This window comes from Triturus cristatus, chromosome 3_2, assembly GCF_964204655.1.
Source record: "Triturus cristatus chromosome 3_2, aTriCri1.1, whole genome shotgun sequence".
In the NCBI taxonomy this organism is placed as follows: Eukaryota; Metazoa; Chordata; class Amphibia; order Caudata; family Salamandridae; genus Triturus; species Triturus cristatus.
In genome coordinates this window covers 839900501-839928276 of record NC_140584.1, presented here as the reverse complement: position 1 = coordinate 839928276, position 27776 = coordinate 839900501, and the positions used below count along the sequence as shown (strand labels likewise).

The 27776-nt window shown below is 44.3% G+C and overlaps 1 protein-coding gene across 4 annotated transcripts in view; it reads left to right on the top strand.

Moving 5' to 3' along the window:
• Nucleotides 1-27776, top strand: part of SMG6 (SMG6 nonsense mediated mRNA decay factor) — a 1079424-nt gene that overhangs the window by 516791 nt on the left and 534857 nt on the right. For all 4 annotated transcript variants that reach the window (XM_085649087.1, XM_085649085.1, XM_085649086.1 and 1 more), the window contains one exon: nucleotides 26299-26415. In XM_085649087.1, coding sequence (XP_085505213.1) covers nucleotides 26299-26415 — 117 coding nt within the window. The remainder of the gene's footprint in view (nucleotides 1-26298; nucleotides 26416-27776) is intronic.

The following is a 27776-nucleotide window of genomic DNA, read 5'->3' as shown; positions in this document are numbered from 1 at the left end:
TTCCTGGTAGCTTATGCTAGGCTGTGTCATTTATGCTCCTGTAACTGATGTAATTCATTATCTTCTAAAGGAACCGTGTTTTAATTATCCTGACTTTGGAGCACGAACAACATGACCAATGCCCGGTGGAGCTGCTCTGACAGCTATAGAGGAGATTGGCTCTGGTTCACCCCCATGGCCGTCACCTACCCAGCCGGACATTAGGCATTGTTCTCCTTGTCTCTCCACTGTGTCTCCTCCCTATTTTCCCACATGCTGGTCCTCCTGGCCTGTATTGCTTTCCTTACCCCTTTTTCTGTCCCCCCCTACCTTCTTTGTCCCACAGGACATGTGTCTTTGTCATTCCTTGTTCTTTTAACTCCTTTTGACTGTGTAACACTGTTCACTGTTACACTTCTATTTACTCCTCTTGACCGTGTAACACTGTTTCTTGATTTGTCGTGGTCATACTTTACTCTAGATACTCTGGTTTACTATGAAACACTGTTTTTCTTTTTCTCTAGATACTCATGTTTACTGTTGCTCTAGTAACTGATGTAACTTTGTAACTTGTATCTGACAGAGACACGTTAGTGATAGATTCCTTACCTTAGAATATCCCCAGGCGTCAGACTGGATCCAGAAAGTTTTCATCAGCAGTACTGCTGCGCGTCGGAAGGTGGCGTCAGCAGTACTCCTGCGCGTCGGAAGGTGGCGTTGTGCGGCTCCGCGTCCGTCGCTGGCATAGTCTATGCCAAGATGACGTCACGGGGACTACTTAGGCGCCACCCATGCGCGCTGACATCAGTTCTTTCTTTTTCCGCGCCAGCAAGTACAGATCCGGTTAGAGCACGTACCTTAGTCACTTTTTGACTGACTTTTTTGAGATTTTTGTCTCCACGTTTTTGAGTCTTTGACTCCTGGTGCCACGTAGGGATGCCTGGGTTTAAATCCTGCGGGGCCTGTTGCCGTACGATGTCGGTGCCCGACCCCCATAGCGTCTGTCTGGTGCGCGACCATGACTCCCGGTTATGTTCCTTCTGTCCGGCCATGGCTCCAAAGGCCTTGTGGGAGCGGTCCCATAAGCTGCAGGAGGCCCGGCAGCAGTCTCTGCGCCGTTCGAGGTCCAGGGGTCGATCAAAGGACCGCCCGCGGAGCCATCATCATCATCGCTCCTTGGGGTCGAAGTCTTCACACTCGGAATCAGGTAAGAGACGTCATAAGGAGAAGTTGAAGAAGCGCTTACGCTCTCTGACATCCCCCCCCGTCGATCTCCGGATGCGGACAAGGGGGCTTGGGGTACCGCCCCCGCGGCTCCGTTGGAGCTTGTGAGTCCCGCGGCCTACCCGCCTTATCCGGGTCCGTCGGCGACTCCTGCCGAGGTGCAAGATTTTCCTGCTGCGATGGACCGCCTTTCAGACCTCGGGCTCCCATCGGGTCCCGCGGTCCCAGCTGAGGGCCCTTCCTTGCTGCCGGCCCAATTGCCGGTGCCACTGACGGCTTCGGCCCCGGCGCCGCAAGGTCCTCCACCAGCCGCTCCGGCGCCGCAAGGTGCTTCATCGGCGGCTTACGCCCCGGCGCCGCAAAGTCCTCTGCCGGCGGCTCCGGTCCTGGCGCCGTAATGGGTTCCGTTCGTTCCGCCTTTGCCCGGGTTTCTGGACAATTTTGCTCCGGGTTGGGACCCAAATTGGAACATGGAGCCGGATCGGCACCGACCGGCGCCATTCCCGGCGCCGTTGGACCATTTATATTCCCCTGTTCCTCCCCCACCGCTGCAGCCTGTGCCACGGGCAGTAAAGGAAGGGGACGACTGAGAGGGGTCTGGGGACCCTCTTGCACGGCAGTGCGAGTCAGATCAGGAAGGGACGGAAGAGTTGGAGGATGCAGTTGGCCTTGACCTCTCCTCTGAACCTTGTTTTCTTTCTCCTCCTGCTGTGGCCATGGAGGAGGGCGCAACATACACTGTGGTGCTCCGTAGTGCAGCTGAGGCCCTTGACCTGCCTATGGTGACCCTCAAAACTAACCTCCTCACTGAAGTCCTTTAACCGGAAGCAAGCTCTATGGAGCCCCTGCTACCGTTCAATGAAGCGTTAACTGATGTGTTGATGGGCAGCTGGTCAAGACCAGCCAGGGGGTTCTTGTGGATAAGAACGTAGCCAGGCGCCATCGGCTGGCCCCTGGTGACCCTGCCTTTTTGACAACCCACCCGACTCCGGAGAGCCTGGTTATCCAGGCCTCCACTTCCCAAAGCGCATTCCCTGCCGCTCCACCGTATAAAGAATCTAAGAAGCTGGAACAGTTTGGCAAGAAGCTGTTTTCCTCTGCCAGCTTAGGGCTGCGGTCGGTGAACACCACATGCCTCTTGGGCCGCTACTCTCATGCTGTGTGGGACACGGTTGCGCAGACGCTGCCTCAATGTCCGAAGGAGGTTGGGGCAGTGCTTTCCCAGGCTGTTGCAGAGGGGAAAGATGCAGCTAAGTTCGCCATCAGGTGTGGACTGGACACTGCGGACTCACTGTGTAGGGCGATCTCCACAACAGTCGCCCTCCGTTGCCATGCCTGGTTGCGGTCCACTGGGTTTTCAGGGGATGTTCAAAGTTCTCTTATGGACATGCCCTTTGATGGTAATCGCCTGTTTGGCGATAAGGCAGATAGTGCGCTGGAGCGTTTCAAGGACTCCCGGGCTACGGCCAAATCCTTGGGTCTCTCCACCACGAGCCCGGCCACGTCTGCTTTTTATTCCTTTCGTGCCACGGAAGGGGCGCCCGACACGTTCGTTCAACCAGAAGCCTGCGCAAAACCAACCTCTGCGCAGCTGCGGACGTGGTTCCCGCCGCGGCGGGACAGGGGGCTAGTGTGCCGGTCAGTCCACCTCCGCTCCCGCAGCATCCACCTCAAAGCCTTCCTAGTCCGAGCTTTGGGGTGCACCCCACGCCGGTGGGCGGGAGGATTCGCCATCACCTCCCCCACTGGCGTTCTGTTACCTCGGACAGGTGGGTGCTGCAAATCGTCCGAAGGGACTACTCCCTCCCCTTTGAGTCTGCCCCCCCAGCCATGCCACCTCAGTTCCACCGCATGTCAGGGGATCACTTTGAGCTTCACCAACAGGAAGTCACAGCCCTCTTGGCCAAGGGGGCCATCTAGCACGTTCCTGGGCCAAAAGTAGCTTGTGGTTGTTATTCCCACTACTTTCCGATACCCTAAAAGGAGAAAGGGGGCCTGCGCCCCATCTTGGACCTCAGGAACGTCAATCGCTTCCTCCGGAAGGAGAAGTTTAAGATGTTGACTCTGGCTCAGGTCTTTGCTGCCCTCGACCCCGGCGACTGGATGGTAGCGTTGGACTTGCAGGACTCATATTTTCATATCCCCGTCCTGTCGGCCCACCGGCGTTACCTGCGGTTCATGGTAGGCCACGAGCACTTTCAGTTTGCCGTGCTCCCCTTCGGCCTTACCAGCACCCCTCGGGTGTTCACGAAAGTGATGGTGCTGGTCGCAGCTCATCTGCTCAGATCAGGAGTTCCAGTCTTCCCCTATCTCGATGACTGGTTGTTGAAGGCGGGCTCGTCCCAGGCATTCGTCTCTCACCTCCAGACTCCGGCCCACCTCCTGCATTTGCTGGGGTTCTCCATCAATGTGCCAAAGTCGCACCCGAGTCCCTCTCCGAAGCTCCTCTTCATTGGAGCAGTTCTGGATTCGATGCAGTTTCAGGTTTATCCTCCCGAGCAGCGAGTCCGGGATATTCAGGCTATGATTCTGATCTTTCAGCCTCTATCCCGGGTTTCAGTCAGGATGACCCTCCGGCTCCTGGGCCTGATGGCCTCCTGCATCCTGCTAGTGCAACATGCCAGATGGCATATGCGGGCTCTGCAGTTTGACCTGAAGTTCCAGTGGGCACAGCATCAGGGCAACCTGTCTGATCATGTCCAGATCTCGGAGGGCACTGCACGACAATTACAGTGGTGGCTCACGAATCGCGATTGGGTCAATGGCAGATCCCTCTCCCTTCCCCAACCGGAGCACACAGTGGTGACGGATGCGTCCCTCCAGGGATGGGGCGGCCACTTGGGAGAGGCAGAGATCAGAGGCCTCTGGTCTCCGGCGATCCGGCTTGCACTGAAAGCATTCCTTCCCTCCGTCCGGGGAAGTGTAGTGCTGGTGTTCACGGACAACACCACCGCCATGTGGTACTGCAACAAACAGGGCGGGGTGGGGTCGTGCACCCTCTGTCAGGAGGCTCTTCACCTCTGGACATGGCTGGAACATCAAGGCATCACCTTGGTGGTTCAACACCTGGCATGTTCGCTGAACGTCAGGGTGGACGAACTTAGCCGCCGGTGCATGATGGACCACGAATGGCGTCTGAACTCTGACACGGCGCAAGGTCTCTTTCTACAGTGGGTAGAGTCTTGGTTAGATCGATTCGCCACCGGAGAGAATGTGCAATGTCATCAGTTCTACGCGTTGGAATTTCCAAGGCGGCACTCGCTCGGCGACGCTTTTCGTCACAAGTGGAGCTGCGGTCTGTTGTACGCCTTTCCGCCTATACCACTTCTGCCCAGAGTGCTGAAGAAGATTTGGCGCGACCGGGCCCAAGTCATCCTTGTGGCTCCGGATTGGGCACAAAGATACTGGTATCCCTAGCTACTCAGCATGGCCATCGATCCCCCGATCCGACTGCCTCTTCGAGAGGATCTTCTGTCACAGCAGCAGCAGGGGACGGTCCTCCACCCGAACCTGTCCAGCCTCCACCTCCATGGGTGGAGATTGAGCGGCGACAGTTGACAGCTTTTGACCTTCCTCCCAAAGTCTGTGATGTCATTCTGGCAGCCAGATGTCCCTCCACTAAAACGGTATACGCCTGCAGGTGGAACAAATTTGTGGCAAGGTCTTTTTGTTCCTTCTCTCTTTGGCCCAACAGGGCTCTGCTCTGGGCACTATCAAGGATTATCTTTCGGCCATCTCCGCCTTTCTACGGCTTCCAAATCAGCCGTGTCTTTTTAAGTCCCCAGTTGTTATTCGCTTCCTCAAAGGCATTACACACATGTTTCCTCCTGTTCCTTTTATAATGCCTCAATGGGACTTAAATCTTGTCTTGGCATATCTGATGTGCGCTCCCTTTGAGCCCCTTCTTTAACTGTCCCTTACGTCTTCACACCCTCAAGACGGCTTCCCTGGTAGCTATCACCCCTGCCAGAAGAGTGAGTGAGCTCCAGGCGCTTTCTTCTAAACCTCCTTTTCTTTCTGTTCATCCGGACAAGGTGGTTTTAAGGACTCGTCCTTCTTTCTTGTTGAAGGTTATCATGCCCTTCCACATGGGGCAGACGATCACTTTGCCCACCTTCTTTCCGCCTCCACATCCTTCAAAAGAGGAAGAGAGGTTCCAATTTCTGGACCCAAAACGTGCACTCTCGTTCTATCTAAAGTGCACACAACAGTTCCGGGTGGATGACCAGCTTTTTGTTGGCTACGTGGGTGCCAAAAAATGTCGGCCCGTGCACAAACTAACCATCTCTCGGTGGGTCGTTCTGTGCATCAAAGCATGTTACTCGTTGGCTGAGAAGGAGCCTCCTTTGGGCCTGCGTGCTCATTCTACCAGGGCAACGGCAGACACTACTGCCTTTGGACGCGGCGTTCCCTTGCAGGACATTTGTCAAGCAGCTACGTGGGCCTCGCCGCACACGTTTACCAAGCATTATTGCCTTGACAGTCAAGTCCGAAGGGATTTTTTTTGGGGCCGTTCTGTCCTCTGTGACTTTCTTGTGTAATCTTGTTCGCAGACCCACCACAGGGGTTGGTTTTGCTGGGGTATCTATTCTAATGTAAGGAATCTATCACTAATGTGTCTCTTTCAGATGCACAAGTTACTACTTGTAAGAGACATTAGTTGGTGTTAGATTCCTTACCGCCCCACCCATCCTCCCCGCTCTGTGAACTGATATCTAGAGTTAATGTCATCCTTTTCAGGGCCCTCGTTTCATGGCACCTGTGGTCAGTTTCTTGCATGGCTTTGCGTTCCTGGCGCGGAAAGTCGTGTACAGAACTGACGTCAGCGTGCATGGGTGGCGCCCAAGTAGTCTCTGTGATGTCATCTCAGCGCATACGACGCCAGCGACAGACGCGGAGCCGCACGATGCCACCCTCCGACGCGCAGGGGTACTGCTGACGAAAACTTTCAAGATCCAGCTGATGCCTGGGGATATTCTAAGATAAGGAATCTATCACTAACTAATGTCTCTTACAGATATATCGTTACACAAGTAGTAACTTGTACTTTTCGCTGATCCTCATGTAAAGCGCTCTGATACCTTTAAACTTTTCAAAGAAATAAATAAATATATTTGAGGGGCTCTATAACACCTATCTGCATAAGATATGGCTGCCTGTGCAACTGAATGACCGAGCAGAACTGAGAAGATTTGACCACCTATAGGAAAAGCTACCCACTTTTTAAGCTACCATCTTCAGATGCATAACATGTGAGAATATATATACAAGTAGACATATACCTCAGTCGTGAGACCACGCAGCCATTTAAACTTGACAGCGTGCACTTTCCATTTGAGTATAGAAAGAGGCAAGAGAAGTACAGAAAAAGGAAAGAGAAGTGCAGAAAGAAGCAACAGAGGTGCAGAAGGAGGCAAGAGAAGTGCAGAAAGAACAAGACAGGTGCATGAAGACGCCAGAGACATGCAGAAAGATGCGAGAGGTGCAGATTGAGGCAAAAGGGGTGCAGAAAGAGGCAAGAGAAGTGCAGAAAGAAGCAACAGATGTGCAGAAAGGCAAGAGAGTTGCAGAAACAGGCTAGAGGTGCAGAAAGAGGGAACAGGGGTGCAGGGAGGGGCAAGAGAGGTGCAGAAAGAGGGGTGCAGAAAAAGGCAATAGCGGTGCAGAAAGAAGCAAGAGAAGTGCAGAAAAAACCAACTGCGGTGCAGAAAGAGGCAAGAGGAGTGCAGAAAAAGGCAGGAGAGGTGCAGAAAGAAGCAACAAAAATGGTGAAAGAGGCAAGAGAAGGGCAGAAAGAAGCAACAGAAATGCATAAAGACGCAAAAGAAGTACAGAAAGAGGCAAGAGAGGTGCAGAATAGCCCCCCTGGGCAGTGGCATTCTCCTGGGCAGCGGGGCCCCGCCACATATTACAGCATTGCCCCCGGGACCTGCCCACCCGGGGCCTTATTAAATGAAGCGAGAGAGACCTGCCACTAGGGGTTGGTTGATTGTCTCGTTCGCTTATAATCATTGACAATGTTGGAAATGTTGTAATGCATCGATGGAGAGGCGGATCTTTGTAAGTTGGATACCATATCTTAGACTATTTTCCGAAAAATGCACAGATGGCGCATAGATACAGGATGTAAATGTAATTTTTTTTGTCTGATGCTCAATAAAGATATTTCCCCCCCCCCCAAAAAAAAAAATTAAGCGAGAGAGACCGCTTCACTTTTTGAAAAATGTTGGCGGGATTCGCGCACCCTACGCAATTCCCGACGAAAGGGTTTTAAAAAAAAAAAGCAGGCCTTGGTGTTCAGGGTGTTCCTACCCTGCCCCCTTTTTTGTTTTTTGTACCTTTTTTCTTGTGACTCTGTTCAACCGAGTCACAAGATGGCTGCCAACACTCCTGGTTTTAAGTTTTGGCAACCAATCAGAGTTGGGCTCGTGATCGGGAGGGTTCGCGGATCCACCGCAGTCACCAGATACTAATATTTTTTTATATATCAACAAAACACTGAGATCCAGCACTCCACAGAGTTATTATATAATCATGCAATATATCAGTCCATTCAGCAGGTGTGATTTCACAATAATTTCTTTATTATGTTCTTCTCTGTACAAATGTAAAAGACATAAACAGCGTAGCCGACGCGTTTCGTCCCAACGGACTTCTTCAGGGCCAATTATTCAAGTGTAAAGAAGGTTTCAACTTGATATCCGTATGTAGGAGCAGATTCCCTCCATCTAGAGGTCACTGCCGGGACCTCTAGATGGAGGGAATCTGCTCCTACATACGGATATCATTTTAACTACATACTAACGAAAAAAACACACTTGAAGGACTAAGCCTGATCAAATAAAAAATAAGGAAACGAATTTGACTCGGACTACTAGAGGGAGGCATAGCTATATTTCTTGAAGTTGGAGGGGAACAAGTTGAAACCTTCTTTACACTTGAATAATTGGCCCTGAAGAAGTCCGCTGGGACGAAACGCGTCGGCTACGCTGTTTGTCTTTTACATTTGTAAAGAGAAGATGAACATAATAAAGAAATAATTGTGAAATCACACCTGCTGAATGGACTGATATATTGCATGATTATAAAATAACTCTGTGGAGTGCTGGATCTCAGTGTTTTGTTGACATATTGTGGGATCTTTTGATCCTAAGGGGGTTTAGGGGTATTTAACCTCATGATCCGTGGCACCTGAAGAATATTGATAATTTTGACCTGACTAAATGATTTGGTGCATTCAAGTACCTACCTTATACCCCGCTTCGTTTGTGTATTGTTATTTTTTGATATATGAATTTCTCAGGAACTACTGAACGGATTTACACCATTTAACAAAAAGAGTGCACTCTGGACCAAGAGCTACCTTTCTGCCAAATTTGGTGGAATTCCGCTTAGCAGTTCAGGCTGTAGTGGCGACTAATGTTTCGTATGGAAATTAACATGGAGAAAATGCTTTTTTGGACCCCCTTTTTTCTTGGCCCCCCCACTTGACGAATCACCCCGAAACCTTCAAGACAGGAGCTGACCTGAGCGCCACATTAGTTTGAAAATACGTCACGAGTATTCGTCAAACGGCGCCAAAGATATTGGGAAATCAAAAAACGCTTTTCCTATTGGAAAGTAGGTCCTAACTATAACTACCTACTGGCGACCACCAGCAGGTAATATATATTCACTGAAAAAACCATAGGTTTCACACACGTTATAGTTAGGAATTAGCATTTAAAAAACCTTGCAAATTCACTTAAAAAACCATAGGTTTCACACATGTTATAGTTAGGTGGATATTTCACTCGTAAAAAAACAATGAAATTCCCCCGTTATAGTTAGTTCAGATAACTATAACTCGCGCGACCGCCACTCTATCACAACGATGATGTCATCAGTGATGTCAAGAGTGATGCCACTGACCATGTCATGAGTGATGTAATATGTGACGTCATGAGCAGAGGTTTGCGGGCGCGCGAGTATAGTTATCTGAACTAACTATAACGGGGGAATTTCATTGGTTTTTTACGAGTGAAATATCCACCTAACTATAACATGTGTGAAACCTATGGTTTTTTAAGTGAATTTGCAAGGTTTTTTAAATGCTAATTCCTAACTATAACGTGTGTGAAACCTATGGTTTTTTCAGTGAATATATATATATGTGTGTGTGTGTGTGTGTGTGTGTGTATATATATGTGTGTGTGTATATATATGTGTGTGTGTGTGTGTGTGTGTGTATATATGTGTGTGTGTGTGTGTGTGTGTGTGTGTGTATATATATATGTGTGTGTGTGTATATATATATATGTGTGTGTGTGTGTATATATGTGTGTGTATATATATATATATGTGTGTGTGTATATGTATATATATTCACTGATAAATCCATAGGTTTTACAGACGTTATAGTTAGTTGGACATTTGACTCATATCAAATTCGCCTGTTCTAGTTAGTTAAGCTAACTATAACTCGCGCGCCTGCAATGCACTGCTGATGACGTCACATATTACATCACTCATGACATCACTGATGACATCTCAAATGACATCACTGATGACATCACTGATGACATCATTCAGTGAATGTGTGTTTCTGTAAAGTTTAAATATTTTTCATATATATCTATGCCAAGGTCTATTCAAGAATAAGTCTATGTAAATGTGCCTGAATACATTATTTAGTAGGTGCATGACTGACTCTATAAGTCACTGATTGAATGTATGTTACTGAATGCATGGATTAGTGACTAGACTGTGTGAATGTCTCACTTAGTCTCTCACTTGGTGCATGGCTTGGTGAGTAGCTACATCAGTGTGTATATGTGTTTTTCATTGATTGTATGAGTATCTGTATGGGGGTCTGACTGTCTATGTGGGTGGTGTCTGACTCTGTGCATACATGTCTGAATGGCCGATTCACTGGTTCTATAGAATCAAAAGTGCATCTCAGAAGAGCTGTATAGATAGCTGACTGTGTGAACAGGTGTGTTCATTACTGGATTGATGTCTCAGTTGTATATATGTGAGTAACTATATATGTTTTTACACACTATATGTGAGTTTTGGGGTGTATAATTGACTACATGAAAGACCGTGATTGCAAGAGTGTCTACATACACGAATGTGTACATGTATTAGTGATTGTATAAGAGAGTAAGGATGTGATAGTATATATAAAAAATAAGGAAAGTGGTGTGTGTATAAATAAGGCAGGTGTTGTGTTTATATCTGCATAGGTGAGTACATGGGTGTATGATTGATTTTTGGCATGACTGAATAGATGTGTGAGTAACACTATGGATCAGTAGCACTGTTTAAATGTATATATACACGTGTATGAGTGGATATTATACTGATGTAATGATGAGTGACACCATGTATAAGTGACTGTATCAGTGTATATCTGGCTCACAATATATAGATTGGAATCAGTGGATGGATATCTAGTATCTCGTATTGGTGTGTCTATGCTTTTCAAAACAGTAGTCTGTCTTTTAGAGTGCGTCTATCAAAGGTTATAATACAGTGTGAAGAGCTGTGTCAGACCATCACGTGGATGGCGTCATCAGTGATGTCATTTGAGATATCATCAGTGATTTCATGAGTGATGTCACTGACCATGTCATGAGTGATGTAATATGTGACGTCATCAGCAGTGCATTCAAGGCGCGCGAGTTATAGTTAGCTCAACTAACTATAACAGGTGAATTTCTCTGGTTTTATATGAGTCAAATGTACAGCTAACTAGAACGTCCCTGAAACCTATGTTTTTTTCCAGTGAATTTCTAAGGTTTTTTAAATGCTAATACCCAACTATAACGTCTGCAAAACCTATGTTTTTTTTCAGTGAATTTCAAAGGTTTTTTAAATGTTAATTTCATATTTTAATATTTATAAAACCTATATTTTTCAAATTGTTTTTTAATATTTTGCAACTCTAGCATCCTTTTTTTAAACTTTACAAATTATATAATCTTTTATATCTTCCCCACAAAATATGTATATCATTTTTTTTTTTTTGGGAGAAAACTACAGTCCCGTACCGGTAGTCCACCAAGCTCGATCAACACGCGAATCCTATCCACCACATTTAAATGATGTGCATTTTGGTAACCCTACCCATTTTAGTCAATATCTGTACTGCATTTCATGAGACACACCTTCTGCTTAGAGAGCTTTGTTCAAAACTTTTTGCAATATGCACATATCTTGCACTACACACAACATGCAACCATCATTTTCAACAATATTCATGCTCTGTAAAGTAGCCTTCCACCTATGAGACCCATACACCTAAAAGTCACATTACCGAAATTTTCTCCAATACCACAGGTAACATGGTTGCATACGCTGTCCACAACGTAAAATAGTATGGCCCAGAGACAGTATCATGCATAGATAATGAACACACAAACACAGATAGATAGTGGAAGTGGATACGGGCACGTACTCTCGACTCCTTTTTATTACCATGGTGACATATCCAGTGACGTCTTTGCTGGATGTGTGTGCGGTAAGTCTAAACCAGCCTTCAGACAATGGTTGCTGCTAGCATCAACTACAACAGTAATCATTGGATCACACACAGAGATTCATTGTTAAAAGAATCAATAATTTATGCTGCAGTAAGGTAGGGACAGTAGATGTGAAATAATACAGAAATAATTCCATCGTAAAAGAACAACAACTTGTGGTATAGTGACACACAATCAATAGATCTGAAATAATACACAAAAAGATTATATCATAAATGCTCCATCAGTTCTAGTGCACTCACATAACCACATCAAAAGCATTCAGCATGTGCACAGCCACCAATAATGCGTGCTGTAGACAGGCCGTACTAGGAGCAATATCTGTTGCCATCAACACCGCATCATCTGCAATACCAACTCAATCTGAATTATGAACACTGCTGTCTGCAGTGTAGGTCATAGAGAGCGGTCACAAAGGACCCACAGATACGTAAAGTGACTTCACCTACCCAGTTTGTCGTCAGCGAAGCAACAAAAAAGAGTGTGCAAATCCTGCAATGATACAAATGCATGGTGCAGACAGTACACTCTGGAGCAATGTCTTTTCCTACAGGACAACCTCATCTACAATAGTGACTCAATCTCAATTGTGAACACTGCTGTCTGCAGTGTAGGCCAGAGTGAGCGGTCACAAGGGCCCACAGCTACATGGCATTCACTTGAGCTCTACTGTTTGCAATACACAAACTAAAAAAAAAGTGTGAAGAGCCTGCAATGATGCATATGAGTGGTGCACACAGAGCGCACTGGAGCAATATATTTTCCTACAGGACTTCATCATCTACAATACCGACTCAATGTCAAATGTGGACACAGAAGTCTGCAGTGTAGGCCAGAGAGAGCGTTCAGCAAGGGCCCACAGCCACGTGGCATTGACTTGACCTCTACAGTTTGCAATACATGAAGCAAAAAAATAAACGTGTACAGAGCCTACAATGACGCGTATGAGTGCTGCAGACAGAGCACACTGGACCAATGTCTTTTCCTACAGAACTACCTAATCTACAATAGCGACTCCATCTGAATTGTGAACACTGCTGTCTGCAGTATAGGCCAGAGAGAGCAGTCAGCAAGAGCCCGCAGCCACCTGGCATTCTCTTGAGCTCTACAGTTTGCAATACATGAAGAAAAAAACGTGTGCAGAGCCCGCAATGATGCGTATGAGTAGTGCAGACAGAGCACACTGGAGCAATGTCTTTTCCTACAGGACTGCATCATCTACCATACCGACTCAATGTCAAATGTGAACACTGAAGTCTGCAGTATAGGCCAGAGAGAGCGTTCAGCAAGGGCCCACAGTCACGTAGCATTGACTTGAGCTCTACAGTTTGCAATACACGTAGCAAAGAAAACATGTGCGGAGCCTGCAATGATGCGTATGAGTGGTGCAGACAGCACACTACAGCAATCTCTTCTCTTACAGGACTGCAGCATCTACAATAGCAACTCGATCTGAATTGTGAACACTACTGTCTGCATTGTTAATTTAAAGCAGTACTCACACACACAACCATCAATACTTTTTCTCACTCCCTCTTTACAAAATAAAACATAAATTACGGAGAACTCTGCAATGAATAAATCAAAACTATTCGAATTGGGATTTAATCTCTCCACAGTCTACACTTTTCACTGTTCCTTTGGACTTCCAAGATAAATTTGGTCATTTCACCAAACCCATAACTGATATAGAAAAACTTCTTGAAGCAAGTATACTATAACAATATTGTGTATGTTTCAATAGACGTTCTAATTACTTAACTACTGGATTCTGTAATTAAACAATCACCACGCAATCTAAATTGTGAACCCTGCGAACTGCAGTCTACACCAAATCCAGTGGTCATTCACAACTCACCGCCACATACCGTTGGATTCGGAAGCACGGAGTTTGTTGCACCTGATCAGAGGGGGTACACACAAATCATCACAGACTTTAACTTATGACATCCTCAATCATAGAATCAAGACCCCATGTCACTGTTTGCACCTGCTGTACCACAGTATACTCCATTGACTACTGTCAACCAAGCCCAATAATCACATGCAGCAGTTAGCTATGGGATCACAGACTGTGATGCACCTCAACACACGAACTTCTGAAAAAAGCAAGCAGCAGGAAATATCGGACATCATCCATTGTGGGATCAAGACACCGTTCCACAGTTGGGACCTACAGTTGGATGAACCTGATCGAAGAGAGTGCCTACATCTCCACTCTCAAATGCAGTTCTAATATCGTCCATTGTGGAGTCAACACACCGTTCTACTTTTGGAACCTAGAGTTGGTTGCAGCTGGTAGAAGGGAATACCTCCATCTCCACTCTCAGATACAGTTCTAAAATCATCCATTGTTGGATCAACTCACCATTCCACTGTTGGGACCTAGACTTGCTTGCACCTCATCGGAGGGGGTACACAGAAATCATCACAAACTGTAACGTCTAACATCCTCAATCATATAATTAAGACCCCATTTCACTGTTTGGACCTGCTCTACCGGGGTGTATTCCAGCACTACCAGTCAACTAAGCCCAATAACTATGTGCAGCACTTAACTACAGAAGCACAGAATCTGATGCACCTCAACAGACTGAGCTCTGTGAAAAACCAGCAACAGGTAATATCAGACATCGTCCATTGTGTGATCAAGACACCATTCCACTGTTGGTACCTAGAGTTGGTTGCGCCTCATCAGAAGCTATACACAAAAATAATCACACACTTTAACTTCTGACATCCTCAATCATAGAATTAAGACCTCATTTCACTGTTCGAACATGCTGTACCGCTGTGTACTCTAGCAACTGCAATAAACCATGCCTAATAATCATGTGCAGCAGTTAACTACAGAAGCACAGAGTCTAATCCACCTCAATGGAAGGAGTCCTGTAAAAATTAAGCAGAATGTAATATCGGACATCTTCCATTGTGGAATCAAGACAACGTTCCACTGTTGCAACCTAGAGTTGGTTCCACCTGGTCAAAGGAAGTACCTTCATCTCCACTCTCAGATGCAGTTCTAACATCATCCATTATGGCATCAAGACACCGTTCCACTGTTGGGACCCAGAGTTGGTTGCAGCTGTTCAAAGGGAGTACCTCCATGTCCACTCGCAGATGCAGTTCTAACATCGTCTATTGTGGGATCAAGACACCGTTCCACTGTTCGGACCTAGAGTTAGTTGCACCTGATCGGAGGGGGTACACAGAAATCATCACAGACTTTAACTTCTGACATCCTCAATCATAGAATCAAGACCCTGTTTCACTGTTCCGACCTGCTGTACCACGGTGTACTGCACCGACTGCAGTCAACCAAGCCCAATAATCATGTGCAGCAATTAGCTACAGAAGCACAGAGTCTGATGCACCTCAACGGAGGTAGTTCTCTGAAAACTCAGCAGCAGGTAATATCGGACATCATCCATTATGGAATCAAGACACCGTTCCACTGTTGGGACCCAGAGTTGGTTGCAGCTCGTCAAATGGAGTACCTTCATCTCCACTCTCCGATACAGTTCTAACATTATCCACTATGGTATCAAAACACCGTTCCACTGTCGGTACCTGTCGGACTACTGTGTTACTATTATACAGAGCACTCCACGCTCCTGGGCCTCAGGCTGGGCTCTGTGTGCCTGTGTCGCGGTAGCCAGCGTTAATCTCAGGAGCCTTCCGAGCTTGCAGACCTCGGCCCAGGACCTTCCGCCGGCACGTGGTCGGCCCTCTTTCACATACAGCGGTGTCGAAAGGTGAACTGTGGGGCATATATGCGTCACAGCTGCCATGACGGTTTCTGAGTACCAGCAGGCTGAGAGCATCATTCACGCACCCACCTTCGCTCACAGCATCAGCCTCGTGGTGGTGTAAGCTGTGCAGACCTGGCAGACACGTTCGCCAATCCGGAAGAGAACCACACCCAAAGAAACATGCCTTTTATTCATACCCCTAAGCTAGCCTTGCGTGCGGCGAGCCAGCCCACTTCCCTAAACATTTGGGGGCGGGGAGGAGGCACGTACGCGCTACCATTCCGTAATCTTCCCTACTGACTGTACTATCATGGTTGCGTCCACTGTCCACTTCACTCAATCGACCATCAGTGTATGTTGACATGTACATGTCTGTGCTCTGCATACTCAAGTCTGTCCGGCACATCCCCTCAAGACTTTGCATTGTATACTTTTATAATCGAGAATTACATGCCACCTTCGCACATACTTTGCTCTCATCTCTCCCCGCATTCTGCATAGTGTGGGAGAGGTGCCATGCTATGTTTAGTTTGTATACATGGCTAGCCACGGTTGCCACAGTATGTAGTGTCATTGAGTCTGCTACGTGCACATGTTGTTTGTCATGTTGAATGTCATTATAAAAGGTAGCGCGTTTATTCACGAGTAGTGACTTATTCCATTTACTAATCGCTGTCTTAAAGCGCATACAAAAGTTTTTCTCACAGGTGAGTAGTGCGACCACAATGCCAGTCATTCATTACTATCCAAGAATGTCCAACTACACGGCGCTTCTAAGCTTACAGCCACCAATCTTGCGTCCTTTCTTAAAAGGACGCCAACTCCCTCAATCACACCAACATTCACACAGCTTTCTAACAACAGTTATCTGCTTCTCAATAACATACACTCCTACGGAATATGAGCTGGCATACCGCATGTCCTTACTGTTTCAAACACAGTAACTTCCTGTGGCAATATCTATTCCCACCCACACAAACTAACTCCCAAACTTCAACTTGGCCTTCAGTTCCTAGTTTGAAAACACATTTCAAGAAACAAACCAAACTAAAAGCACCTTTGTTCAGAACAGAAGTATCCCTCCCTTCTGCAAAAGAAATGTATCGACTGCAGATACCACGAACTTTAAATAAAATACACTTCCTTTTAAATACGAACCGCCAATTACACTTTGTGAATTGTTACACAATTTTCAACACATGTCACACTCAAGCTCTGGCACACTTTTTTAACACGGTCTCCTACAACCTTCTAACAAGCTTTCAAACTGTTCTTCTTTTAATACCAGACTACATTCAGACATTCTTTCGATCATCTCTGTAAGAACAGGAACAGTGCCCATAATTCTCACCCTATTTGCGGCCATCCTACTAGTAATTCTACTTCTAGACATGGCTGTGCTCTCTATGGTAACAACAATGTCCAACAGAATACGCCTCTATGCCAAGCTACATCAATACTGTAAAAAAACGGAAAAACTTTTCGACTGCCTGCCTCTATTTATTATCGGAGCTAGCTACAACATAACATTTATCTACACTTCTGCAATATGCGTACAACCATCGCTTGATTGCAAAACTTGCCCATTCGACTGGCGAATGGATGTGTGCCTTGCCAACATCTCAACAATCGCTCCAGATATCCAGCAGGTAATGGAGTATCTTGAAAACCATGAACATGATTGTTCTGGCAGCGGAGCAATGAGAAATGCAATGCAAAAAGGAATCGCAGCGCAATGGGATTTCTGCGCAGCTTCGAAAGATCTCCTGCAATGTGCGACCTTTCACAACATCGCAGATTGCCTGCCCATTCAAATTACCGCTCCAACATTTGAGGAACATTACTGTCCCTTCGAGGATATGAATTGGATCGCTTCGCTTTTCTCACACAATGGCAACAATAGCCTCTTGGAACATTACGCATCTCAAGCAGCTGAATAACTTCTGGACTGGAATCTCCAAGACTTGTAAGAAACTCACATTATTCTTGAATGGATTTTTTTTCCATCTTTTTTTACTTTTTCCTTTACATTTTTTATAATACACTTCAATCCTACTACTTTGATATAATAACTTTCCAAGTACACTCAGACATTTGAACTCTATCCTCATTATTCCCCCTTACGTCTCCAGTCTAACCAGGAATCGGTGATGTATGGCCTATGCAAATACGCTATTTACTTCCAAAATTAACCTAAACCCGACACCCATTTAGAAACCACGTCTATTCTTTGTGCACACACCTCTCTGCCTGCCTGTTATTCACAAAGCCCTTTCACACAATTTTACTCAAAGTCAGCCTCTGCTCAGAACCTCACGATAAAAATGTAAAAAGACGACTTTGTTTAGAAACTGGTTGGTGCAGTGTGGTAATCGTAAACTACCTTTATTTTCATTATACAATGTATTTATTCATGTCTAATAGCTATTCTGTAGGTCACATAGAACTGTAACATATAATGTGCAATTCACTGCTGCAGGAGCTTCGATTTGACTACAGCAGAAGCAATTGGTGTTTGTCTAAGCTTGATGCCTTAGCTCTCTACACAAGAATGTTTTTTTGAAACAGCTGAAGACAATAATGTACGGTTTGACTACAAAGGTACCGAATGTGCTTCTCAGAAGCGAAATGTTTGTATTCATCCTCAAAGTTCCAACGTGGGTAGAACTAGTACCAATTCTGACACGCACCACATTAAATCTACTGTACAACAGATTGCTAACTATTCTACTGTTGTTCATTTTCTGTTACAAAAAAGCACTGCCAAGGTACATAAAAAGTTTGATGACTACATTTTGCAATTTCTTTTTTATTTCTTTCTTTTCTTAAACGATACATGTGGTAATCATATCCTACCTTTTATTTTCTTTATAGAATGTAGAGTCATTCAAGTGTAATAGCTATTGTTTATTTCACATGCAACTGTAATATGTAATATACAATTCACTGATGCCGGAGCTTACGTTTGAATACAGCAGAAGTGGTTCAACTTTGCATCAGCTGGATACCCTAGCTCTTGCACCAGTGGGTCCAATTATGGCTCTTAAATAAAGACACTTTCTATATAATTTTCAAACTCCTTCCCTTTATTACACACAACCACTTTCTTAGACACAACTCATTTTACCATTTTCCTTCTCTGGCATTGCAACATTCTGCATTATATTCTTCACGATTATTCCTTTATTCCTGCTTCCTAAAACACTACATTCGACTCTTCAGACCAATTGGGATGAGTAGTTCGTTTCACACTCCCTGTATAGAATATACGCACACAAATACTACTTACACAGGTATTCTACAGCGGCCAGTATCCTACAGCGCCCATAGCACATCACTTCACAGCAATAAACTCACGACTTAAACTCACAGTTTCATCACGAGTCTTCATAACGATACCACTAAATACTTTGCTTCCCACTCCCGCTATACTCTAAACGCATACTAACACCACCTGCACAGATATGCTACAGCGCCCACTATGTTACAGCGCCCAGAGCACATCACTTTACAGCACTCAGCTCACAGATTAGACGCACGGTTTCATCCCAGAGTGTACCGGCACCTCACCTCAGCACCATCTCACAGTGGGCAAAACAGCACTTTCACACCAGTAGGGATAAATAATTTGCTTCACACTCCCTCTATAGCACACCCTACAAACCTCACAGTGCTCCTACCCTACTCTTTCCCACTTTTTTCTCCCTTTTTTCCCCTTACTCTCTTCAACGGAATCACAAAATGGCGGCCAACACTTCCTAGTTGCAACCGCTCGCACCGAATCACCAGCAAGCTCGTGCTCGTAACGCCTCAGCCAATCAGATGGCAGAATTCCTAAATATCGATATCTGTAAATTTTGATATTTCTCAAACTACTGAACGGATTTACATCAAATAAACAAAAGTGGGCTTTCTAGACCAAGACCCTTCTGCCTTCCAAATTTGGGGTAATTCCGTTCACCTGTTCGACCTGTAGCCTTGTCTAAAGTTTCCTATGGAAATTAACATTGAAAAAACACGTTTAGGGACCCCCCTTTTTTCTCGCCCCCCCCCCCTTCACGAATCACCCCCAAACTTTCAACATAGGAGCTGAGCTCAACAAAGAATTAGTTTTGAAAATTTTGCGAAGATGCGTCAATCGGCGCCAAAGTTATTGGGAATAGAATGTTGCCATTTTCCTATGGTAACTAGGTCCTAACTATAACTACCTACTGGCGACTAATGTATGTGTATGTATGTGTGTATATATATATATATATATCTATAGGTTTAGGGGTGGGCATGGTTATAGGGTGAATATTGGGTGATATGGGTTGTTTTAGGGTAGGTAGGAGTATTGGGTTGTAAGGGGGTTTTTAGGGTTAAGGGGTCAGTAGAGGTATAGGGTGGTAGGGGTATTTTACGGTTATGTGGTAGGTAAGCTTATAAGGTAGAAAGGGATTTTTTAGGGTTGAGGAGAGGGGTATAGGGTTGTAAGAGTATTTTTAGTGTTTAGGGATGGGTAAGGGTATTGGGTTGTAAGTGTCTTTAGGGCTTAAAGGTATAGAGTGGTAGGGGTATTTTAAGGTTATGGGGTAGGTAATAGCATAGGGTAGTAAGGGATATTTTTAGGGTTTATGGAGAGTAGTGGAATAGGGTGGTAAGTGTGTTTTTTGGGTAGAGGTATAGAGTGGTAAGGGTATTTTAGGGTTATGGGGTAGATAAGGACATATGGTAATAAGGCATTTTTTATGGTTTAGGGGCATAGGGTGGTAAGGTGTATTTTTAGGGTTTGGGTGGGTAAGGGTATTGGGTGGTAAAGGTGTTTTAGGGTTTAAAGGTGGGTAAGGGTATTGGGTGATGAGGGTATTTTGGGGGTTTGTGGTGGGTAGAAGCATAACATGGTAAAATTATTTTTTTGAGTTTAGGGCAGGTAGGATGGTGAAGGTAATTAATAAAGGAAGGTTTTGGGTGGTTTCGCCCAATAAAAAAAACATTTATATATATATATATATATTTTACTTACCTTATTTATACTTAACTGCGTGGTTGCATGGTAAAAGCCTCTGTGTGGTAAAAGCATGCCTTGTAGAAAATGGTGGTGATTGCATACCTTGTAACCTCAGACATCCCTCCTCACTGAAAAACCTAGAAATTAATTGGAAAAACACTCCAGGAGAAAAGAGCACCCCTCTGTGCAAAAACCTGCTTAAAAATGTTATTCCTATGAGGAAAAATCATTATCTTAGAAGAGACCTTCAACGTTGACTGAAATACCCACGTTGACGATGACCAAGAAGACATTCTTGTTGACGGCGATCCCATCTATGACATCAGCACAGTTGACTACCACAGCGTTACCGACAACTTCAATGATGTCCTTACTGCCGCTGTTGACACCGGCCCGGTACCATTGACGTTGTCAGCCTTGATGACAATATCTTAGACGTCGATGACAGTTTTTCCAGCAACTACCTTTAAACCAATAAAGGTGACAGCAAGTTTACCGGTCCAAATACTAGTCTCAGAATTAGAAGAAAAAGTTGGTGGTCTCACCTCTGATTGTGCTTATAGCCCTACGCAATTGGATGTTCACTATGTCCCAGATTTTCAGGATATAATGGATGAGGAGGAACCTTAACAAAAGCATGCGTATCAACAGAATTCACCAGATAATACATGCTCCTTTTTACCTACGTGCTACACTGGAGAGCCAGAAGCCTTAACAGGTGTCTGCTGCTTTCTTAGCCACACTACAGCAAATGATGGACACCTTTCAAAATGTACTCCCCCAGCATCCTATAGGACCACCTATAGCTATTCCACTGACAGTGCTTGCTTTACCTACTCTACCCCGTCCTCCAACATCTCCTCAGCCATCTACACCTCCTTGTCTTCCTACGTCTCCTCCACCACTTCCTCAACCTCCAAAAGAAACCTATAAACAAATAGGCATCAAATCACTTTTCCCACCAACTGTGTGTATTGAGATGGGAATGAGGAGGAAAGTGAACATCCTCTAGGGGGATGACGTAGGTAATGATGATTGGGAGGACTGAATCATAACCAAGGAGGTTGATAACTCACGCAATCAGACAGATTCTCCACTAGATGATATAGCCCGCTTCCATACTTTGATGGAAAGAGAAGCTAAAAAGTTCAGTTTACAGATTATTTCAGTAGAAAAGAATTGCTTCCTTGCTGATTTCAAGGAACAGCCATGCAGTACTATAATATCCATACCTATAGTGGATTATTTTCTAGTTGGAAGGACTAAAATTGATGAAAATGCTAGTGACTGTCCCAGCATTAATGCCATTTTTGGAGAAAAAGTATAGGTACTTTGGTCTGGCCCCAGTCGGCCTTACCGTCCATCCGAAGCTGAACCCTGTAGTAACATCAGCATCTGACTGTAGAACAAATAATCCTATCGCACCATTGCTTGCTCCTCCAGACAGTGACCGCAGACGAATAGATAATTTCAACCAGACAATTATCTCAATGGTGGCAATATCCTTTAAGACAGCTTATGCTTAAGTGATTTTAAGATGTTCTGATCGCCAAATGTGGCATGACATCTCACCAGAGCCTGATCTTATTCCAGAGGACAAAAAAGCGGCTGCCAAGGCAATTTTCAAAAAAGGAGAAATAACATTTCAGCCATCACTACAGTGGGAAAACTTGAGAGCTCGATAACTGGAGCAAATGGAGCCACACATTCACTCTTTGGCCTCTCTGGGGCGCGATCGGAGCTCATTCAGAACACTGCTCACGCGCTGGCTTCTCTGATGCAATCGCATCTAAGGGGTGAGCGAGGGGAGGCAATGAGTCTGGTGCAAGCCACCTTTCGTGACGTCACTTCCTGTCGTGACGTCACTTCCGGTGACACCACCAAACTTGGAGCGTCCCCCCACTTCTTTTTTTAGGACTTGTGCCCTGATGGTACCTGACCATCTACAGTCCAGTCACTGGGATTTACCAACAGACTGTAGGGGCTTCTTAGAGCTAGCACTAGTACCGGCAACTAAATATGTACAAAACTGTCTGTGGTTAAATGTATAACATTTGAGGGAAAATATGCATACAAGACAAAATGAAAAAGCGGAGAGGCCTCTCTTGGAAAATCCTCATACCAGAGTATGCATCCCTGTCCTGACAATATACCCTATATTTTTGCATGCTCATCCCCTTCCACTCCTGGCAGACTGGGGTTCTGCACTCATTGAGAAAAGCTGTGTAAGGGATACATGCATACTGGAAATACTAAAGACAGTCTGTTTGTATGTACTCAAACCTAATGAGAAGCAACAGAAGTTTGAACATGGGCAGGGGCTGCAAGCGCATGCGGTGCAAGGACACCCACACACCAGGTGCCACCTTTAAGCCAGGGCCTATAAATAGCTCCGAGATATGGGAGCTTGAGGGGCCCTTCACTGAGCATAAAGAAGCGATACAGTTACGTAATATACCTATTGTAACGGGAAAGTCATAGTTGTTGGTGTTTTCTTTAAAGATGTGTTTAGCTGCTTCTTGAATTGTATGAGGCTGTAGCAATTCTGGTGTTTGATGCTGTTCACTATCTTGAGACTTCGGATCGAGATCACCTGTTTTCTGCTTTCTCCATTTTGGAGTGATGTAATCTTCACAACTTCACTGTGTCTAGGATGCCTTTCAGGGTAATGATGTGGTATGTGGCACACTATTGATTAGAGTGTTATGTCATTCCATGTGAGAGGTGACAAAAGCCTATACTTCCTTCAGCAGGGAGTGTTGATACCATGTTCTCTAAATCTTCCTGGTGACTTCATTGAATTTGACATCAGTGTCTCGGATGAATCCAAAGGATTTTGCTTTGTGTGTCAATCACAGGATGAGGCCTGCTAGGTTCCTATTGGAGAGCCAAGCTTGGAACTGTGATTGTTCAGCGCGGTTTGCAAAAAAGGTAGAACTAGGTTTTGGTCAAGTGGAGCTTCAGGTACATCTGGATTAGTTTGAGACAGGAGTTGAGTTCCTGTATGTGTCAGTGTTTGAGGTCTGGTACAGAGTGATCTTCCCTTTGTAGTCCAGCATAGGCTAAAATAAAGTAAAGTATAATCCAGCGCAGGGCACAGTAATATATATTTTTCTTTTAATTCCAGTTGAAGAAAAGTAGTCCGAATGTGCTTCAGTGAAGAATAAACCAAAGTAGCCTGTAATCCAAAGATTGACACAGCAATATAAATAAGTTTTAGTCCACAAGATGGTGAAGCAATCCGAGTGATCTTTTATAATCGATTGCAGTATAAAGCAATTGAAGTAATCTCCTTTAACCAAATGATGGGTAAAATAATCCTCTCAATCCCCCCCTATAATCTAATACAGGGTATAGAAATGAATGCAATTTATTTCTGTAATCTAGTGAAGAAAAGGTAATCAGTTGTATGTTCTTCTGTGTTAGAATATAACAAAGCAAGCAAAACAGTCCCTTGTAGTCTATAACGTGCATAACCGAATGTTGTTCTCCAGTCTTCCAACAGAAGACAAATTGAGCAATCTGTGTCTGTGATCGAAGACAGAATAAAGTAATTGCTGTAGTCTCTGTAATCTTTTGCATGGTAAAGTAAGTAGTACATTCAACAGTTTTCTAATGCAGTAGTAAATAATTAGTATAATCTCCTCTAACATAGCCTAGTTTAAATTAATCTGATTCACTTCCTGCTTTGATCCACTGTGGGTTAAAGTAATCAGAGTAATATTTCTGTACCTTGTAAAAGGTAAAGTTATTTGAGTAATCTGATTTCGTCAAGTGTAGAGTGCTGCTTTAAGAGTAACCTTTAATGCTATGCCTGGTAACCAGAGTTATCCCCTTCTGTTATCTGATAGAGAGTTAAGCAAAGTAATTGGTAATTCAGTAAAATGTGAAAAAATCTGAGTACTAGCATCCTTCTATTAAATGAACAGTAATGTAACATGAAAGTAAAGTAACAAGGGCAGGTGGTGTATGCATGTGGTGCAGGATAATATCCTAATCAATCTTTTTCTGTTACTAGAGTAATGTTTTGCCATGTACTGTTGATGTTACTTTTTATCCTGGTTGTTAGTGTACTCTATTTAATCCTGTATTAATCATCTAGCATTGAATACAGAGAAATGTAAACAGAGTAATCTGTTATTTTATTTAGGGTACATTAATACCAGTAATAGTTGTAAAGCATTTTACTCAGAATAACATTTTCTACTGTAAATCAGGGTAAAGTAATCTCTTTGTTTACAACAGTAAAGTGGGAACCCATTAGATTAAAGCACTTCTTCGTTCAGATAACATTATGAGTGTAATCTTATGCAAGGTAAAGTAATCTGATTAGTGTCATTGTTTAATCCAGTGGAGAGTAACTTGATCATCAGAATTTACTGAGGTCATTAATAGAGGGTAAAGTGCTCCACTATCATATTCTGTGATCCAGATATGGTAAAGGTGCCAGATTATTCTCTTTATTTGATCTTGTGCATGGTTAAGTAATCGGAGAAAGTAATTTGTAAAAGTAGAATCTTAAATCAGTTGCGGAGTAGATTGACAGGTTCAATGCCCAGCTGCTTTAGAGATTCTTGGTGTCCTACTGTAATGGAATGCAGGGTAAACTAATCAACAATCACTTTAAAAAAAAAAAAATCTAAATCCGGATAAAGTAAGCCACTATACCCTGGAATGTAATACAAGAATGCTCTTTTTCAGAGCAGGGTAATGTTATCAGTAATCTTGTATAAAGTGTAGTAATCAATTTGGATTGTGAATTAATCTTAGCATTCTACTTCTGCAATGTAAAGCAAGATAAAGTAAAGCTATCAAAATATTATTTCCTTTGGTAGGACAAATCAAATATTGCACTCTTGTGCAGTAAGCTACAGGGCCCTTTTCTGTAATTCCATGTGAGATATAGAAATCCTCAGCAATCTAGTGCGCGGGCAAGCAATTAGAGTATTTCTGCTATTTAATGTCATGTAAGGTAGTTAATTTAATATTCTATAATGTAATGCTGGCAAATGCAGTTGGAGTAATATTCTGTAATCCTAATGCATGGTTTAATAATCAAATGAGTCAACTTTGTCTAATTTGGAAAGCAGCATTCTGTGATGTTGGCAGAGTATAAGTAATCATCTCAACTAAGACCACACTAATCAGATAATTTTTATTTAACCTTTTGAAGGGTAATATAATTGCATTTACACCCTATTGTAATCCAGTGTCAAGGTTAAGCAACTAAAGTATGTTACTTCTGTTGTTAGGGAACAATTCAAGCGAATAGAATGAGCCTCAATCAAATTAATAAAGATAATATAAATGTAATGAGAGTAAATATGTTTATGATCTCAAGCAGAGTAAAGAAGTCGGATCTATCAATTTCTGTGAAGTAATAGAGTACAACAGTCAGAATAATGCACTGTAATCTAAAACTAATAAAGTAATCTGATACAGAGTGAAGTAATCTCAGTGGCAGAGCTTTTTATACAAACGTTGAGAAACGTAATCCAGAAATAGCATGACACGGGAAAATGAAACACCTGTACTGTTTGCATACAAAAGTGTGCCATGCTGCTGCCATGTAGTGCTTTTTCTGTTTGTTTTAGAGTAGCTTATTCTGCTGTATTCATTGTGTATCTCTTCTCTGTTTAATGGAGACTTGGCATATGCTGCTTCTGAATGTGCAGGAACCTTGCACTACTGCTGTATGTGATTGACCCCTCATTTCTTTCCAGCTCCTGTACAGAGCATTTATGATTTGAATCCTTTGCATCACCGAACTCTCTTCTCTTCACAGTTCCAGATAGCTCAATTAACATGTTTGTGTTTATTTCCTTAGAGTGCCTCTCTGAAGGATGCCGCTCTGTGATCCAGGAACAAGCCACATCTTTGGGGCTTTCCATGTTCTCCCTGCTGGTGAAGAGGTCGACTGACTTGCTGAAAGAGCTGGCACGAGGTAATGGCAATGGAGGCTGGAGAAGGTTCTAGACATTTGAGAATAGCGTTTTTGAGAGTGATGCACAGCTGTGAGTGCCAACACAAAGTTCATTGCGTTATAAATCTGCAATGAGGATTTGAGGGGCGTGGGAGTATTTTGGGTAACTAAAGAGAATAGCAAGACCAGGAAAAAGCAAACATGAGGGTGCTAGAATATTGTCCCAACACCCCCTGATGCTTGAAAATAATCATCTTAAGAGGTCAGACCCTCCTTATGTATCTAAGGCTGTTTCATGCATGCATTCGTAGCTCATGATCGAGGTGGAAGGCAAATTCAGGAAGCGTGTTTTAAGGATTATCAGTTTGGGCACAACACGTGCATTACAAAACCACTAACTAAAGCTCCCTGGCAAATTTATTTCAATCAAATAAAGTATTTTATGGTGACACTAAGGCCAAAGTGACAACAAATGGATCAGTCACTGGAAATGTGTTGCTTTCTAAAGCAACAGTTCCATTCCACTTGACTTCTACATTCCGAATGGACAATCAGTGAAGGTTCCCACACAGTACCAACAAGTGGCCAATAGAGACTTCGTCCCCTTCAGTCACACAGCATGACTTCGAGCTCTAGGCTGCCTCTAACTTTCAATCAAGCTAGAGAGACTGGATGAGTATCAGTCGCCCAATGTAGGCACAGTTCACAGCTTCCACACTTTAGAATTCCTGTAGGGGTATCTCTGGCTTGTTCCTTTGCGGCCGACTAAGTAGCTCCAGTCTTTCAGAGTCTGTCTAAGCCAGTGGACTGTCTTCGCCCCCCAGACCCTTTCTCAGTAATAAGTCCAGTCTTTGATGTTGACTCCAAAATCCCCTTTCCATAGACTGAATTGCAGTGAGTGTAATTTAGCTTAGACACTCTTTTTCCAGTTTCAGAAACACATTTTCACTAACTTCAGTGGTAGACGAGTTAGATCTGGTTAATTGGTTTGCTTCATAAGAAGAGTCCTTGGGTGCACTTGGATGACCTATATTCCTCAAATGGTTAGCGGTCGACACTGACCCTCTTGTAGGACAACCCATTCAAGGCTTGGTCAGTGTGGATCCCAATTCCATCTGCAATTCAGCAGTCTCTGTCTGCTACCAAGTCCCTCTTTATGGATACCTGCATAAGTCTACCTGCCTTCTCAGACTTCCAGCTGTACTTTTCCCATTTGGGCCTCACAAGTCTGGAGTCTGGATGTGGTGGGTACCAGGCCACGCACTACCACCCCCACCCTCCCCCCAACTTCAGATGGTTTGTGTCCAGCAGACGTATGCCTGTCTCCAGTCGTATGATTCTCCCTGAAACTTACTCTGATACACCACCTATTATAGGTGGGG